The sequence below is a fragment of the Haliaeetus albicilla genome, chromosome 26, assembly GCF_947461875.1.
Source record: "Haliaeetus albicilla chromosome 26, bHalAlb1.1, whole genome shotgun sequence".
Classification (NCBI taxonomy): domain Eukaryota; kingdom Metazoa; phylum Chordata; class Aves; order Accipitriformes; family Accipitridae; genus Haliaeetus; species Haliaeetus albicilla.
In genome coordinates, this window is record NC_091508.1 from 15,587,265 (window position 1) to 15,600,962 (window position 13,698).

At 53.0% G+C, this 13,698-nt stretch overlaps 1 protein-coding gene across 1 annotated transcript in view; it reads right to left on the reverse strand.

The window, feature by feature from the left end:
- Window positions 1-13,045, reverse strand: part of MEGF9 (multiple EGF like domains 9) — a 56,493-nt gene extending 43,448 nt beyond the window's left edge. The window contains exon 1 of the mRNA XM_069771828.1: window positions 12,514-13,045. Coding sequence (XP_069627929.1) covers window positions 12,514-12,856 — 343 coding nt within the window. The 5' untranslated portion in view covers window positions 12,857-13,045. The remainder of the gene's footprint in view (window positions 1-12,513) is intronic.
- Between the last annotated feature and the right edge of the window lie 653 nt (window positions 13,046-13,698).

Below are 13,698 nucleotides of genomic sequence, written 5' to 3' on the forward strand. Positions count from 1 at the left end.
TTAAAAGTGTGTTGGGAAGGACAGAGGCAGACAGGCACAAGGGTTTCAGGCACCCTGTGCAGCGCTTTCTGTCTCGCCCACAGCTTAAGCACTAAGCTAAGACCAAGTCTGAGCCAAGATGCTAAACCCAAACTACTGATTTACAGGGTCAGAGCCGAGCACCACAGCAGCACCGCACCACTCGCAACTTGCAGCCAGGACTGCATCACCAAATTACCCTCAGCAAAGGCAGTGCACTCAGTGTTGGGTTGGCAAAAACAAGCCTGATCCCAAGTCAAAGAGACGCTCAAACCCACAGAGCTTCCTCTGTAGTCAGTGGGTCAGTCCGAAGAGGTTTGTTGACATTTCTATCCTGACCATTTCCCAATTTTTGAGGGCTTTATAATGACTATTTTAGCATTGCAGAAGGAGCAGCGATGCCTCCTCTTCCATCAGCTCTGCTGCCGAAGAGAAACGAGCATCCGAGTCCCATCTGCAAAGAGGCATCCAAAATCCTACCAAATCTAGGAGAGCTGCAGGTACCCAACGCAACCCTGGCCATGCAGAGAGGCTCTGCTTCGATATGGCCAATATTGCACACGCTGTTAAATATACTACCTGCTATTACATACATACAGATAGATAGATAGATAGATAGATATATAGGTGGGAGAGGTATCAGCTCTAAGGCAAGGGCCACCTAGCTCACGTATGTACGTGACAGTGGACCCAAGGGAGGTCCCTAGGAGGGACCCCAAAGTGATGGGCGGTGGAGCAGAGAGAGGAAAGCCTCGATTCCCCAGCCCACATCTACCCACCTACTCGAAAGCTTTTGAGGGGTCTGTAAACCAAAAATCGGTGACAGCCATTGCTCCAGGCTCCCCTCGACACCAAACTGGGGTGCTGGTGGGGAAAGGTCCTCTACTGGGGCCTTCACTTTCATTCTTCTTCCTGGTGCAGGACCGTCATTCCCTCCATCCCACCCCAAAGCTCGCCACGTTCTGCAGGGAAGCCAGTACCGCCCTCATACCCGACTACCCTTTCAGAGATCAGTCCATTTCTTGTTTATTTTTCATTTTAAACGGATTAGACATGCACAAAAACCTCCCTTGGAAAGAAACAAGCAAGATGTGAAAAGGATGGGAAGACCCAACGGCAAGGCGTCAGTGCTAATCCATGTCGAAGGGCAGGCTGTCGACAACTTACTGTAAACTTCCAGGAGGAAAAAAAAAATATGCTCAGAATAAAATAGTCAAGTCCAGACTAATGTTTGTCATTCGTTATCTGGAGTCAAGCTTGGATTTCCTAACACAGCCAAACCAAAGCAAGCACGTTAATAATAAAACATCTTTTACAGGGAGCTACACGCCAGTCGTGCAGCCTGCCCTTGAAGGGAGAAAAGCTGGAGGCAGGTGGAGGCTCTGTTTGCTTTTCTCCGATAACAGGTATTTAGTTTTCTACGTCACTTCGCTTTATCGTAGCCTGAAACCCGGCCGAGCAGCCCGGCTCCACCTCCCCATCTGCTCCCCGTGCCAGCTGGCCCCGTGGTGGAGGGGATGCTGGGCAAGACGCAGGGATGCCACGCAGCCTGCCAGCTCCCCCCGACCCCAACCGGGGGGACACCCAGCCCTGCCCCAGAATTGGGGGGCATTGCTGGAAAACCCCGCAAGACAGATCTTAACACAACGCGGCCGTTCGCGGGGAAGGGAACGCCAGGAGATAAGATGGCTGCACTCACGTCCAAGTCGCCCGGGGAGCTTAAAAACAAGGCAAATCCCCCCAAATCCTTCCTCAAGCACTGGGACTGGGAAAAAACCCAACTGACCATGGCAGGGAAATGGCAGAGCATGAGCTGGGGAGGCTCCGGCAAAGACGTCTCCTTTATTGGCACAAAGCGAGCAAGCACCCAGCCCAGGCAAGAGCTGACAGGTCGGCGTGCTCCACACGCTCCACTTTTAATTCGGATAACCTTTTTGCTTTGATAAACAACCTGGAGCAGATTCACCACCTTCTCTGGATATCCTGGGGTCCTAATTGCATCCCAGCCCAGCTCCCCACAGCCCTCGGGCTGCAGTTTGGGGTAGGAAGGGGTGCACAGAAACAACGCCCCCGCTACAGACGTTGTGCAAGGCACCGTGCCCTCTTTCCCCGCCCGACAGCACCGCGAAGGTGTGGGTGCCTCTGCCCCATTACTCACTCGTCTGCAATCGAGACGTGTTTCGGGGAAGCAATTCAGTTTGCAGGAGCCATATCAAAAAATCCTGCCTGTTCCCTCAGCGCCCAATGCAGTGCATCCCTCCTGATTTTCCCCCCAAATAACTGGCTTGGTGCCATGCCCAGGTTAGCGCGTCTCCATTTTGGGGCAGGGGAAGAACATCAGAAAACAGTCTATAATATTTGCTTTGTTCCCAGTGACAAAAGGCAAGAGTTATAGCTGAAGGAAAAAAATATAAAAAATATTATATATCTTATAATATGTATGTATAGTTATACATATATTCTTTGAAATAGAAGGCAGGAGGAAAACTGAATTATTGATGTTTTTCATGGACCAAGGAGCTTGGAAAAATTTGGAGGGAGGGAACAAAATGTCAAGTTTAATGGACTTTTCCATTGAAAACAGTTTAAAGGAAAAGGGATCTTTTGCAGAAAGATACATATTTTGCTGATCTTGACTAAAAGCCCTGTTCAGAGGAGGGAAAAAAGCCTTCCTTTAAAGGTTTTCAACTAGCATTGCTTTGCATCTTTACAGCACTGTTCATGAAAGCATCCTCACAAACCTGTTGTTGCTGGAGCACCGTGTGCCCAGGGAGAAGGTGTGTCTGACCACGCGCTGGGTGCGGGCAGGGGTTAGGAGACAACCCTTGCCTGTACCACGAAAATGAGCAGGTATTAAAAAAGGCAGGAGAAAAAAAAACAGATAAAAAAAAAAAACAAACTTCCCCCTGCTCTGTTTTGCCCCTGGGGAGTGGAAATACTGATCCTCCAGATCACAGATGCTCCTCCTGGAACGACCTCCTGGTTTCCACCCCGTTGCCCACATGTAGTGATGGGGAAGGATTTTGGAGGAGGGATGAAGGACATCAGACGCCCTCCCCAACGGCAGCACCAGGAGCACCGCACATGCCATGCACGCCACAGGACGCGTCACAGGATGCGGTGGGCATTTCCCAGGATGAAACATCGCCTTCGCCCACCAGTCCCTCCCCAACCACGACCACATCTCACGCCACGGAGGAGGAAGCTGCGGGTCAAGCACGCACTTCCCCGGCAATTAAAGTCATTTTCTTTATCGACCAGTCCCAGCCATCCTGTGACAGGCCACAGAAGATATTAATTATACCCCCTCCAATTTAGACTGGTTTCTTTCTCATTCAGGTGCTGCTGGATCTGAATCACAGTCAAGCTGGGATTCAGCAATTGCACATGAGGAGGGATTGAGCATCACCTAAATGGTTGGTTTGCCACCTTGTATCTCCCTGAAACTTCAAACAACTGCGCACACAGCAATGAATTTAGAGTAATGCCACCAATGAAACGCTCAAATTAATAGCAATAAAGTGTAAATGCTCCACGTGATAGCGGCAGAGCCATGCTTGGGAAAATGATCTGTGAAAGCTTAAAAACCAGCACAAGATGAGACCACTGGGAAAAAAAAAGCAACAAAACAAACAGTCCATTTCAATATCCTTTTCATAAGGAACCAAAATGAACCCAGGAACACATCAGGGAATAATCATTTAGCACAGATCAAACAGTAGAACTAGCACATTAAAAATACATGCAGCATTAATCAGCGACACAGAGTTATATGCCATCATTTCCATAAATAATACAGGATCAAAGCAGCCCAAGCAGCACTATCAGTTAATATAGTCAGCCAGTCAGTCAAAATAGAGTAAAGCTGCCTGAAAACTGCAGCAGTATAATTTGCCAGGAATAAAGCAGATTCATCTGAGAAGTGGCATGACCAGTTATACAGGTAAAGGTTACCACAGCCTCTTAATTATACAGAGGTGATACCACAAAGGGAAAAAAAAAAAAATAAATAAACAGTTAATGCAGCTTCCTTTTTTTTTTTTTAAACTTGGGAAATATCAATGTAAATCTTGTCTAGTGATAACCCCCCTGAAGAGCCAAGGTGCAGGGGAGAGGTGGGAGGACTGACCCCGCCAGGAGCATCCCCAGTGGCCCCAGTCCCATGTCAGGGCTGGCTGGTGATGGCTGGAGCAGGGGTGAGCCATGGGGGTGCAGACTAAACCAGAGCCCCTTCCCAGAGTCAGGGCAGCGCTGATGGGGCTCCCTTTTGCCCAGGAGAAATATCCCTGCTACAGAAACCATCCTACCTGCTCAGGGTGAAGGCTCACCACCGATGGACTTTATATATACATACATCTACCAATGCATAGAAAATGCCTGTGTCATTACGCCTTTTGCTGAAAGGCTGCAGAGCCATTTAGCTGGCTGATTTTTAAAACAGGCATGTGGAGCAGCGCAAGCTATAAATAGCAGAGATGCTTGCCTCGTCATGTTTCTGGTGGCTTATTTATAAGGACAGGGGGCAACTGAATTAAAAATGGTAAAAAGAGGGACTTGGGCTTCTCTCTGGTTTCAAGGCCGAGCTGCCTGAAGAGAAAAACCTTCAAGGTTTTGCTTTTTTCTTTTTCCAGGCAAAAAGCAAACGCCCATCTCTCATGCTCAGACTCTGAATCGGTTACATTTACAAGGCAAATTTTAATTCATACAGCAGGTGTTCAGAAAAAAAAACAGACACAAAAACAAAAAACCTACATTAAACAGCACAAGACCAAACTAAGGCTTTGCATTAGTTCACACAGCTCCAAAGAAGCTCCTCATTTATTGAAATAGGACCTGTGTGTGTATAAAGCAGGGGCAGAGACCCCAAATTCTTTTCCAGAGGAGGGGGAATATAAGTCCTGAAGGGGTTTGAGCAGAGCTATTGCCAATTACAAGGGCTGGCAGCCTGTCCGGCATCACGACCCCACCGCATTTTGTGTGACGAAGGGCGAGAGGAATTTTGCATGGGAAGATCCGGATGAGCATCAGCCAGAGGAGGAATTCAACCTCCAACAAAAGAGCCGCTTCGGGCAGCTCAAACCGTCCCCGGCCGATTAGTGCTCCAGCAGCGTGTTTAGATGGTCTATTCTTCGCAGGCAGCTAGGCGCAATCCAGAAAAGCCACGTGAACCAGCATCCCCCCTCGGTATTCAGTGCCTTTATTAAATAGCTGGTGACAAGGGGAGAAAGCCAGGCTGCCCCAGACCCACTCAGCTACAGGACCGCAACCGGTTGGGATGGAGAAGCTGGACCACTTTTCTAGCATCCCTGGCTGTGAAGAAGCAGGGAGAGGAGCCATGGGGGAGCAAGTGACCCCATCAGAAGAGGTGACATCCTCCATCGCTCCTCCAGGAGAGGCAGCTGCAGAAGAGCCAGGACCAGCACTGTCAGGAAGTTTTCTGTTGCATTAGGGGAAAAAAAGTTCTGTCCAAACAAACGAGGTTCAATTATTCCAAGTCCAGAATGCCTTGTTCAAAATACTTGTAGACTGACAAGCTTTAATCTAATAAAAGACCCTTCCAGACAAGCCCTGCCAAGGTTTTGGGAGCGTTTCCCCCCAGCAGGGACCCAGCAGCCCCCAACTCCACACTGGGGATGGATTTAGCCACGAGTGCAACAAGGACATGATTTTATGGGGCAGCCTCAAGGCACAGGACCCTCAAGCATACTGGAAGCAGAAGCAAAGCAAGAACAACCAGTTCATTTCAGTCTGACCCAACCCAAAAGTCAAATTTAAAAAAGCAAATAATTTCCTGTGAACCAGAAATCCTGTTTTTCAGCCAGTTTAATGAGACTGAATTGCAACCAGTTCTGCTCTCCTGGGGTAGAGGAGACACACGACCCCCCTAGGCAGGGCAGATGTTTAGACTGCAATCTAGCCTTTAGCTCATAAAATATAATAATATCCCCAACCAATTATGAAGTGCCAGACTCTGCCCCCCCGGCCTCCTACTCCCACCGAGCAATGCCTCACTGCACAAGGCAGTCCTGGTGAGCTCAGACACGCAGCACGGCTCGGGCAGCGAAGCCTGTGGGTTTTCAGGACCTCTGAAGCAAGTCCGAGCCCTTGCTGCAACCTCATTTAAGAACTTGGTGAAGTCTCGGGTGCAGTCTAGGTGCCACACAGCAATCCAGCTCCTTAAATTTTTTTGTTTAAGTGCTCATCAGAGCTAAAGCAGAAGGAGCCTTCCCTTCCAGCCAGACGGCTGCAAGAGAAATCCCTGCCTTCAGCACCCAGCATAGGCACGAGTTTATTTCTAACCATAGCAGATGCATTACGCCACTGCTAAGACCTCAGCTGCTTCTTGGAAGCACCAGCGAGCACCTCAGATCTGCAGCAGCGCTTCCTGACAGTCAGCTGGCGTTAGCTCTGCAATTGTTCACAGCAGCACAATGACTTAGCCCTGTGTATTTACAGGCCATGGGCTCTTGTCAAAAAAAAACCCTCTGAAATCTTTCCCCTGACTTCAGCAGACTTGCATCCGGGGCCTCTGTTTCACAGGGACAGTTTGTTCTGTGCTTCTCTGCCCACAGCCGCGGGGTGTGGGAAGTCCTGGATGTCCCTGTCCTCGTACTGCTCACAGCTGATGGGGACAGACTTGGATACAGGCTCAATGCCCACCATCACCACCACCCATCTGGGCAGAGCCCAAGATGCTGCAGCCACCTCCAAGGCTGCAGCGGAGCAGCACTAGGACCACGGTCCCCTCTGGGATGGGATTATTCACCCCCTGAGGTTCCACCTCATCATAGCCCACGAGGTGAGCTGTGCTGCCAGCCCAATGCCATCGCTCCTTAACTGCAGCAGTACTTTCCCCTCCGGTCCCCGCCGAGCAGCGGGCAGGATCAAGGCCGAGGTACCTCTCTGGGAAGAGGCAGCCCCGGGAGGATGCTCCAGGGGCAAAACCAGCCACTGGCCGGGAAGCCCATCCCATGCTCGCCCATGCATTTCCCAGCTGTTTGGACAGGCTCAACCTTTGCAGCCCATGCAAACCCAGTCTGTGTCACAAGAGTCACCCCCAGCCACACTCCAGCCCCCTGACCATTGCGTGCTGCCCCAACTGTCCCAGCCCCTGGGGACCACAACCACCCTTGTAGAGTCTGGCAGACCACTGGCATCAGCAAATGGGGCCAGGATACCTCCTGCCCACCACACAGCTTCAGGCAAACCACATTATTCAGTGTTTCAGCAACTTTGCCTCCCTGCAGGCTGGTGTTTGGGTATTACCAAGAGCAGCCAGATAAATAACTTCAACACACCACACAGTAAGGGTCCTATTTTACACATGGTATTTTCCAAGTGGCAGGTAGTGATGTGATGATGTCTGAATCTCAGCTATCAGTCAAAAGAAAAAAGGCAAAATCCCAGCACTGTTCCCTGCAGAGGGAAGCTAACAAACAAGACCTTGGATGCTCTGTATGTAGGTCCTCCCAGAAATATCCTGATTTTCATGAGCATCACTAAGTCCAAGAATCTCAAAATCTTAAGTCAGGACAGTTGGATACATCTGAATCAAGAATGACTCAGATGGGAGCGTGGAGGCAGGGAGGAAGGCATTTTCTGCTGTGGGCAGCATCCCTTTATTTTAAGCTCAAAGACACAAACATCACAATTTATTACTTGATTGAAAAAAGGCGCTCTCTGCCCTGGCTGCTCCCATACTGATCCCAAGTAACAAGACCATCTTCCTTATTCTCAGCCTTCACATCTGTAACTTAATTTCCATTTCTTGAAGAAAATTTAAATCCTGCTGACATCTTGAAAGCAAGCTATCTCGGTAACCACATTGAACACAATCCCAAGCCCTCAAACGAGGAAAGCTTAAGCTGCCTTCCCAAGCAATGCACAGGAGGACAGCCCCAGCTCGCTCTCCCAGCTCCCCCCGCTTGCCCCTCATCAGGTCAGAGGCAGAGCAGGGACATTCAAGCAGGTGCCTTTGTATGAGCTCAGTGCCGAAGGGCAGGACCTGCACTTGCACCTAGAGATGGAGATTTTTCAGGCTGCAATATGTCCCTTGCAAACATTTAGTCTAACCTACTAACTCACTAGTCTCACTACTTTCCAGCCTTGGAAACCCAACCACCTGCATTGGCATTAAACATTTATGTGCATCCCTGAAAGAGTCCTGTGTCACACTGAGCACGGGGGAAAAGCTGATCACAGGGCAAACCTGGGTGGGAAGACCTACCGCTACCAAAGGGTGTAACAGCTGGATGGGAAGAGGGGAGAAGAGTAGCCACCCAGAGCTGCAAAAGGGACCAGCAGCATCAAGGTGTCCCGAAACTGCCTTCAGGAACTTGACTGTTTCTGTCCCACCAGGATTTGAGAGCTCCCAACCCCTCGAGGAGCACAGCCCCAGTGTGGCAGCGTCTGGTTGTTGACTGCTCCATGGCTTGGACCAAAGTCCTTCCCCTACAGCAATACTGCCCATGCTGGAGGGACACCCCACAAGACCTGCCCCCACGGTGCCTCTTGCATGCACGGGGTGCACAGACCTTTCTCCGCGCACCATGCTCAAAAGCAAAACCCTCCACCTCTCCAGCTGCATGATGAAGAAATGAAGCTAGCACTCACAACAGGGTCGACTCCTTGCCCCGCCGTCTCCCCTGCGCTCAGCCCAATTAGCCAGACCACCCTCCCATTGCCCCCAGGGATTTGCCAGTCTCCTCTTTACAAGCTAAACCCATCGGCTAATCCCACCCAAAGCCACAGCCACCACCCATTGGGAGAGCTCTGACTGCACCTCCTCCATCTGGGCACTGCAAGCATCCCAGCAAGAGACAGCCCCATGCCAGAGGCTGGAGACCCCTCGAACATCACTGCGCACCCTGACGCAGCTTTCACCCATTTCCGCAGCAGCACGGGACGCCTTCCCGCGGTTAACTGCTCCGAGCTGCCGGGCCACCTCCGCTTCCTGCCCTGCGGCTGCCGCAGAAACTGCTCGTTGTCCCCTCCCGTGAGGTGCAGAGGTGAGGAGCCAGACTCGGGGTCACATCTGGGTCCTGGCAACGACAGAAACCACAGGGAGGAGAGAAGGCAACGGCTTTCGAGATCCAAAACGCTTCGTATGGTCTGAAGATACCTATAGCCGGGGTTTGGGTGCAGCCCTTCTGCTGACCCAGCCACGGCATGGGGACAGCGAGTCTGTGCAAGGAGGTTTGGACTTTTCAGCCCACCCATCTGCTGTGCGTGGGGCTGGAAAAGAGTCAGAACAAAGTGTCCTTCAAAGAGACCCATATTGTTCAACACCGCCCTACAGAAATGGGTGGAATAGAGGAGTTTTGTTCTGTAGGGAGGGAAAGCCCAACCAGGACTACACTGGCCACAGCAGTTGCATCTCTGCTCCAACACCAAGCATCCACCCGAATAGCAGCCATCCCCCAGCCAGCCTCCCCAGCAAAGGTCCAGCTTTTGCTTTAAAACGAGGCTATTGCATATAAAAGGAAGAGGCAGAGTCTCCACGCGGGTGTTAGAGGCTTTGGCGATAAGGCAGAGGATACTTCTAAGCTTGTCTCCACAAACATGAGGATTAGCAATTTACTTCTCTTAAAAACAAAATCCGGGATTTTAACATGATCACAGGCTTGGAAAGAAAAATAAACATCATGAAACTGGGAAAGGGAAGAGAATGAGAATGGAGCAAGCAGGCAGCTTGGTGGTAGCTGAAGTGCTTCTTAAATCAGAATGAGAAAAATGCATTGAAGTCAGAATTTAAACCTTGGTAGCACTAAACAAACACTGAATGTGAGGACTCTCACACCAATTTCTTATCGGTAATAACACCACCAGCATTAAAGGAAGCCTTTCTAATAATGTGCATCAGAAAAGGCCCATTTGTTTCACGCAATAAAGCATATAATGCATTAATTACCTATTGAATCAAAAAAGCAATGTTGAAAACATGCTTGAATTAAAGCAAAGGGAAGGTTTCAGCTAAACCCATGGTGCCCGCCAGCTTTACTGTGCCTTCAGTGCTCAATGCCCTTTAAGACCAAACCTCTGTGCAGGACTCCAGCAACACTCCACAGACAGGGCGGCACAGAAGAGCCCCCCACAAAACCCACAGAGACCAGCTCCCACGCAGACCATGGCTGTACCACCCACCCATGCCACCTTCACAAGCTCCCACATCACACAGGGGGATGCTGTCAAGCCCAGCATCTCCTCCTGCTGCCACATCATCCCCCCCCAGGTGCCCTAAAACCCACCCAACTCAGGAGCACACCAGCAATCCCCCATCAGCCAGGGTCAATCTCTACCTGCCACACTAACGAGTAACAAATTAGCCTGCTTGAGAAAACATAATCTGCCCCTGCTTTCCTACCCTGGCCATCAGTGCAGAGTAAAGGCACCAGAGAGCAATTTGGAGATCAAGTGGCTGTAGCCATTAATAATTAGCACTTTAAAACTTCAAAGGATGCTGCTGGCCTCCACAATAAAAACTCAGCACACCCAGGGATGGTGGGGAAGGGTTCTCATCATCAGTGTTCCCATTTCCCAAGAGAGATCTGAAACACAGAGGTGAGGGCAGCCCACAGGGGGATCCATGGCAGCACGGGGATTAGACACAAAACCTCACGACTTGCATCCCTGACACCTCCTGTGGCAGCCGACATGGAAGGATGTTATGGGAGCATCACACACAGACATCCAAGAGAATCCCAGGTATTGCATTGCCTTGCAATACCCTCACGACACCTGTCACTTGGCCCATATGAGAGGGATGCTCCTGATAAAAATCACCAGAGCCCAGGATGGGAAAGGTGATGCCTTTTGACACCAACAGAAACAAACACAACACACAAGGTCAGATAGGGAAATATGTGCTCCACACAACTCAGGGAGGTACGTGCATCCCCGCTTGGCATGCAGAGGGTCACACCGCACTGCACATGCCAGGTGAGTCGCTGAGCCATGAGGTCTGATCGCGGTACGATAGAGAAAATTGCTTTTGCTTTAAGAAAACTCAACCCCTCCTATCTTTATCAGCAATTCCTAATCTTAAGCCATTCTGTCTCTTCCTGAGAAAGTAAAGGCAGAAACCTCAATGGAAAAAAATGGAATTGAAGTCAGAAAACAAGAGACTCCAGATCTTCAGCTGATTATATTTCTAGCCAAATAAAACAGGTTGATTAATCCACTTGTTCAGACTGCTAGAGCTACCAGAACAGCAGAATTTAGCCCTTTCACATTAGAGGAAGCTCAACATACTTAAAACCAACATGTTCCAGGCAAGGAGAACAAATAAAAACAAACAAAAAAAAAAGGAGAGAATCACTGCTATAGCATTTGCACATGTCTGAACATAAAGCTTTGGAAAAGTAGAGTGAAGCCAAGTTCTCCAGTAAAATAAGTGGACAAAGCTCCATCCACGGACTCCAGCAGTTTTGTCTACTTAATCTGTAAGTAAACTGGATTCTCAGCTTCAAAGACCATCAGTGTTTTCGTCTCCCAGCGAGCAACCAGCGCCATCCCTCAGCACTACACCCAGCCAGAGCTTCACCTGAAAGCACAGCCCTCCAGTCCACACATCACCTCTTCCCTCCTCACGCTCCTCATTGATAATTCCATTTATTCCCATTGCCATAACGCTCTCCTCAGCTCTGTACGAGCCCCTCGACTGCGAGAGGGGCAGGATCAAACCTCGAGCAGGCTGCACCGAGATGCGCGTTTCCCAGAATAGAAAAAGCCCGCGGCTTGCTTCTCCCCTCGCATGCCCATCGGGTACCACACTAGTGTGGGCTCTTCCCAGCTCCCACCGAGCTGCAAACGCACCTTCAGGTACAGGTTGGAACACGGGCTCCAACGACACCAAGTTATCGTTAACCCCAGTCCTCTGCCAGCACATGGAGGTGGGACACTGGGGAAGCCTTGATGCTTAAATGTCCACCCTGTTGGATGCTGCCCCGATGCAACGGCGACGGGATGGATGTGTCTTCAGCTCCGCCGTGGGGAGCACGGTGCACGCCGGGGGACGGCTGCCATGAAGGATGCTTTGGGGAGCCAGGGCCAGCACCCACCCCACCGCTCCCCAAAAACACCAGTAACACCTGTAATACCACCTGCCCCGCCAGACCCCAGCCCAGGGTCAGCACAGCCTCAGCACCCCGGCACTGCCCACCCACCCCACACCTGAGCCCTTGCGTGGGGGTCGCTGCCCCGCTCCTCCCCCCCCAAGCCCCAGCCCTGCGCTGGGCACACGGGGCTGGGGCTTGAGATGCTCCCGGGGGTCCCACACCGCGGGGGTCCCTCCTCCCGCCCCGCACGGGAGTCGCTGCGGCCGGAGGGGGCCCGGGGAGCCGCCGCCCCGTCGCCCACCCCCGGCCGCGCCTTTGTCCGCCCGGTCGATGGAGGGATGGGGCAGCCCCGTCCCGCTCCGCGCCAGAGCCGCCGGCCCCGCTGCCGACGCCCCCCCCCCCCCCCCGCCCCCGTCACGGACACGCGTGGGCCACTCACCTGCGGGGCCGCTGCCCGCGGCCGCCGCCGCCTCCTCCTCCTCCTCTTCTTCCTCCGCCGCCACCGCCGCCTCCTCGTCCTCCTCCTCCTCCTCCGGGGGCGGCGGCGGCGGCGGAGCGCTGCTCCGGGCGGGCGCGGCGGTACCGCGGGGCCGGTCCGGCGGTACGGTACCGGGACTACCCTCAGCGGGGCCGCCGCTACCGCTACCGGGCTCGGAGGGCGACGCGGCGCTGGAGGGCAGCCCGGCGGCGGCGGCCAGGAGGGCGGCGAGGCAGAGCAGGGCGAGCCCGGGCGCGGTCCTCGGCCGGCGCCTCATGCTGCGGCGCGGCGCTCCGCCATTCATTCATTCAGTCGGTCGGTCGGTCATCTACCCAGGCGTTCCTTCACCCGCCGAGAGGGGCCGGGGAGCGGCGCCGGGCGGCGGCGGCTCCCGCCCGCCTCAGCCGGCCATGCCGCGCCGCTGCCGCTCCCAGCGCCCCTCAGGCGGCTCCCGCCGCGCCCCGGCCCGGCTGTGACAGCGACCGCGCCCCGCCCCGCCCCGCAGCTTCGCCAACCCGCCGCCAATCAGAAGCGCTCCCGCCCCACCTGACGGCAACTTTGTAACTCCTGTCGGCGCGGCGAGAGCCAATCGGCGGCCGCAGGGGGAGGGCGGAGGGGCGGGGCGGGCTCGCGCCGCCGGGGGTTTGGCGGTGCGGCATTGTGAGGGCGGGGGGGGCGCACACCCCCCCGGCAGCTCGGGGGGAGCGGGGAGGGACGCCTTCCTTTTCTTGTGTGTCGATACGTATTCGGTAGTCTTTCAATAGACGGTTTTTTCCTTTTTTACATTTTTATTGGGTTTAATTTTTTTTTTTAAATTAAATTCAATCCGCCCCCCCCCCCCCGGTTTTACAAAACAATGAGGAAAGCGCCGGGATGCGCAGCGGGACACAAAGCGGGCGGTCAGTGGGGTCCGACCTCCGCCGGGGAGACGCTCCCTCCGTGCACGGGGGGTCTGGAGGGGGCCAGCGGGTCGGGGGGGGGTGTCACCGTATCACGATCCCCCCCGCCCCCCCGGCAGCCACCGTGTCCCCCTGCCCACTCCCCCACCGCCACGTCCCGTCCCCACGCCCGCCGTTAACGTTCCCCTTTGTGCTGCTCATCCGTTTCCCACCCAGCCGTAAGGACAATGAAATCTGGGGGGGGGGC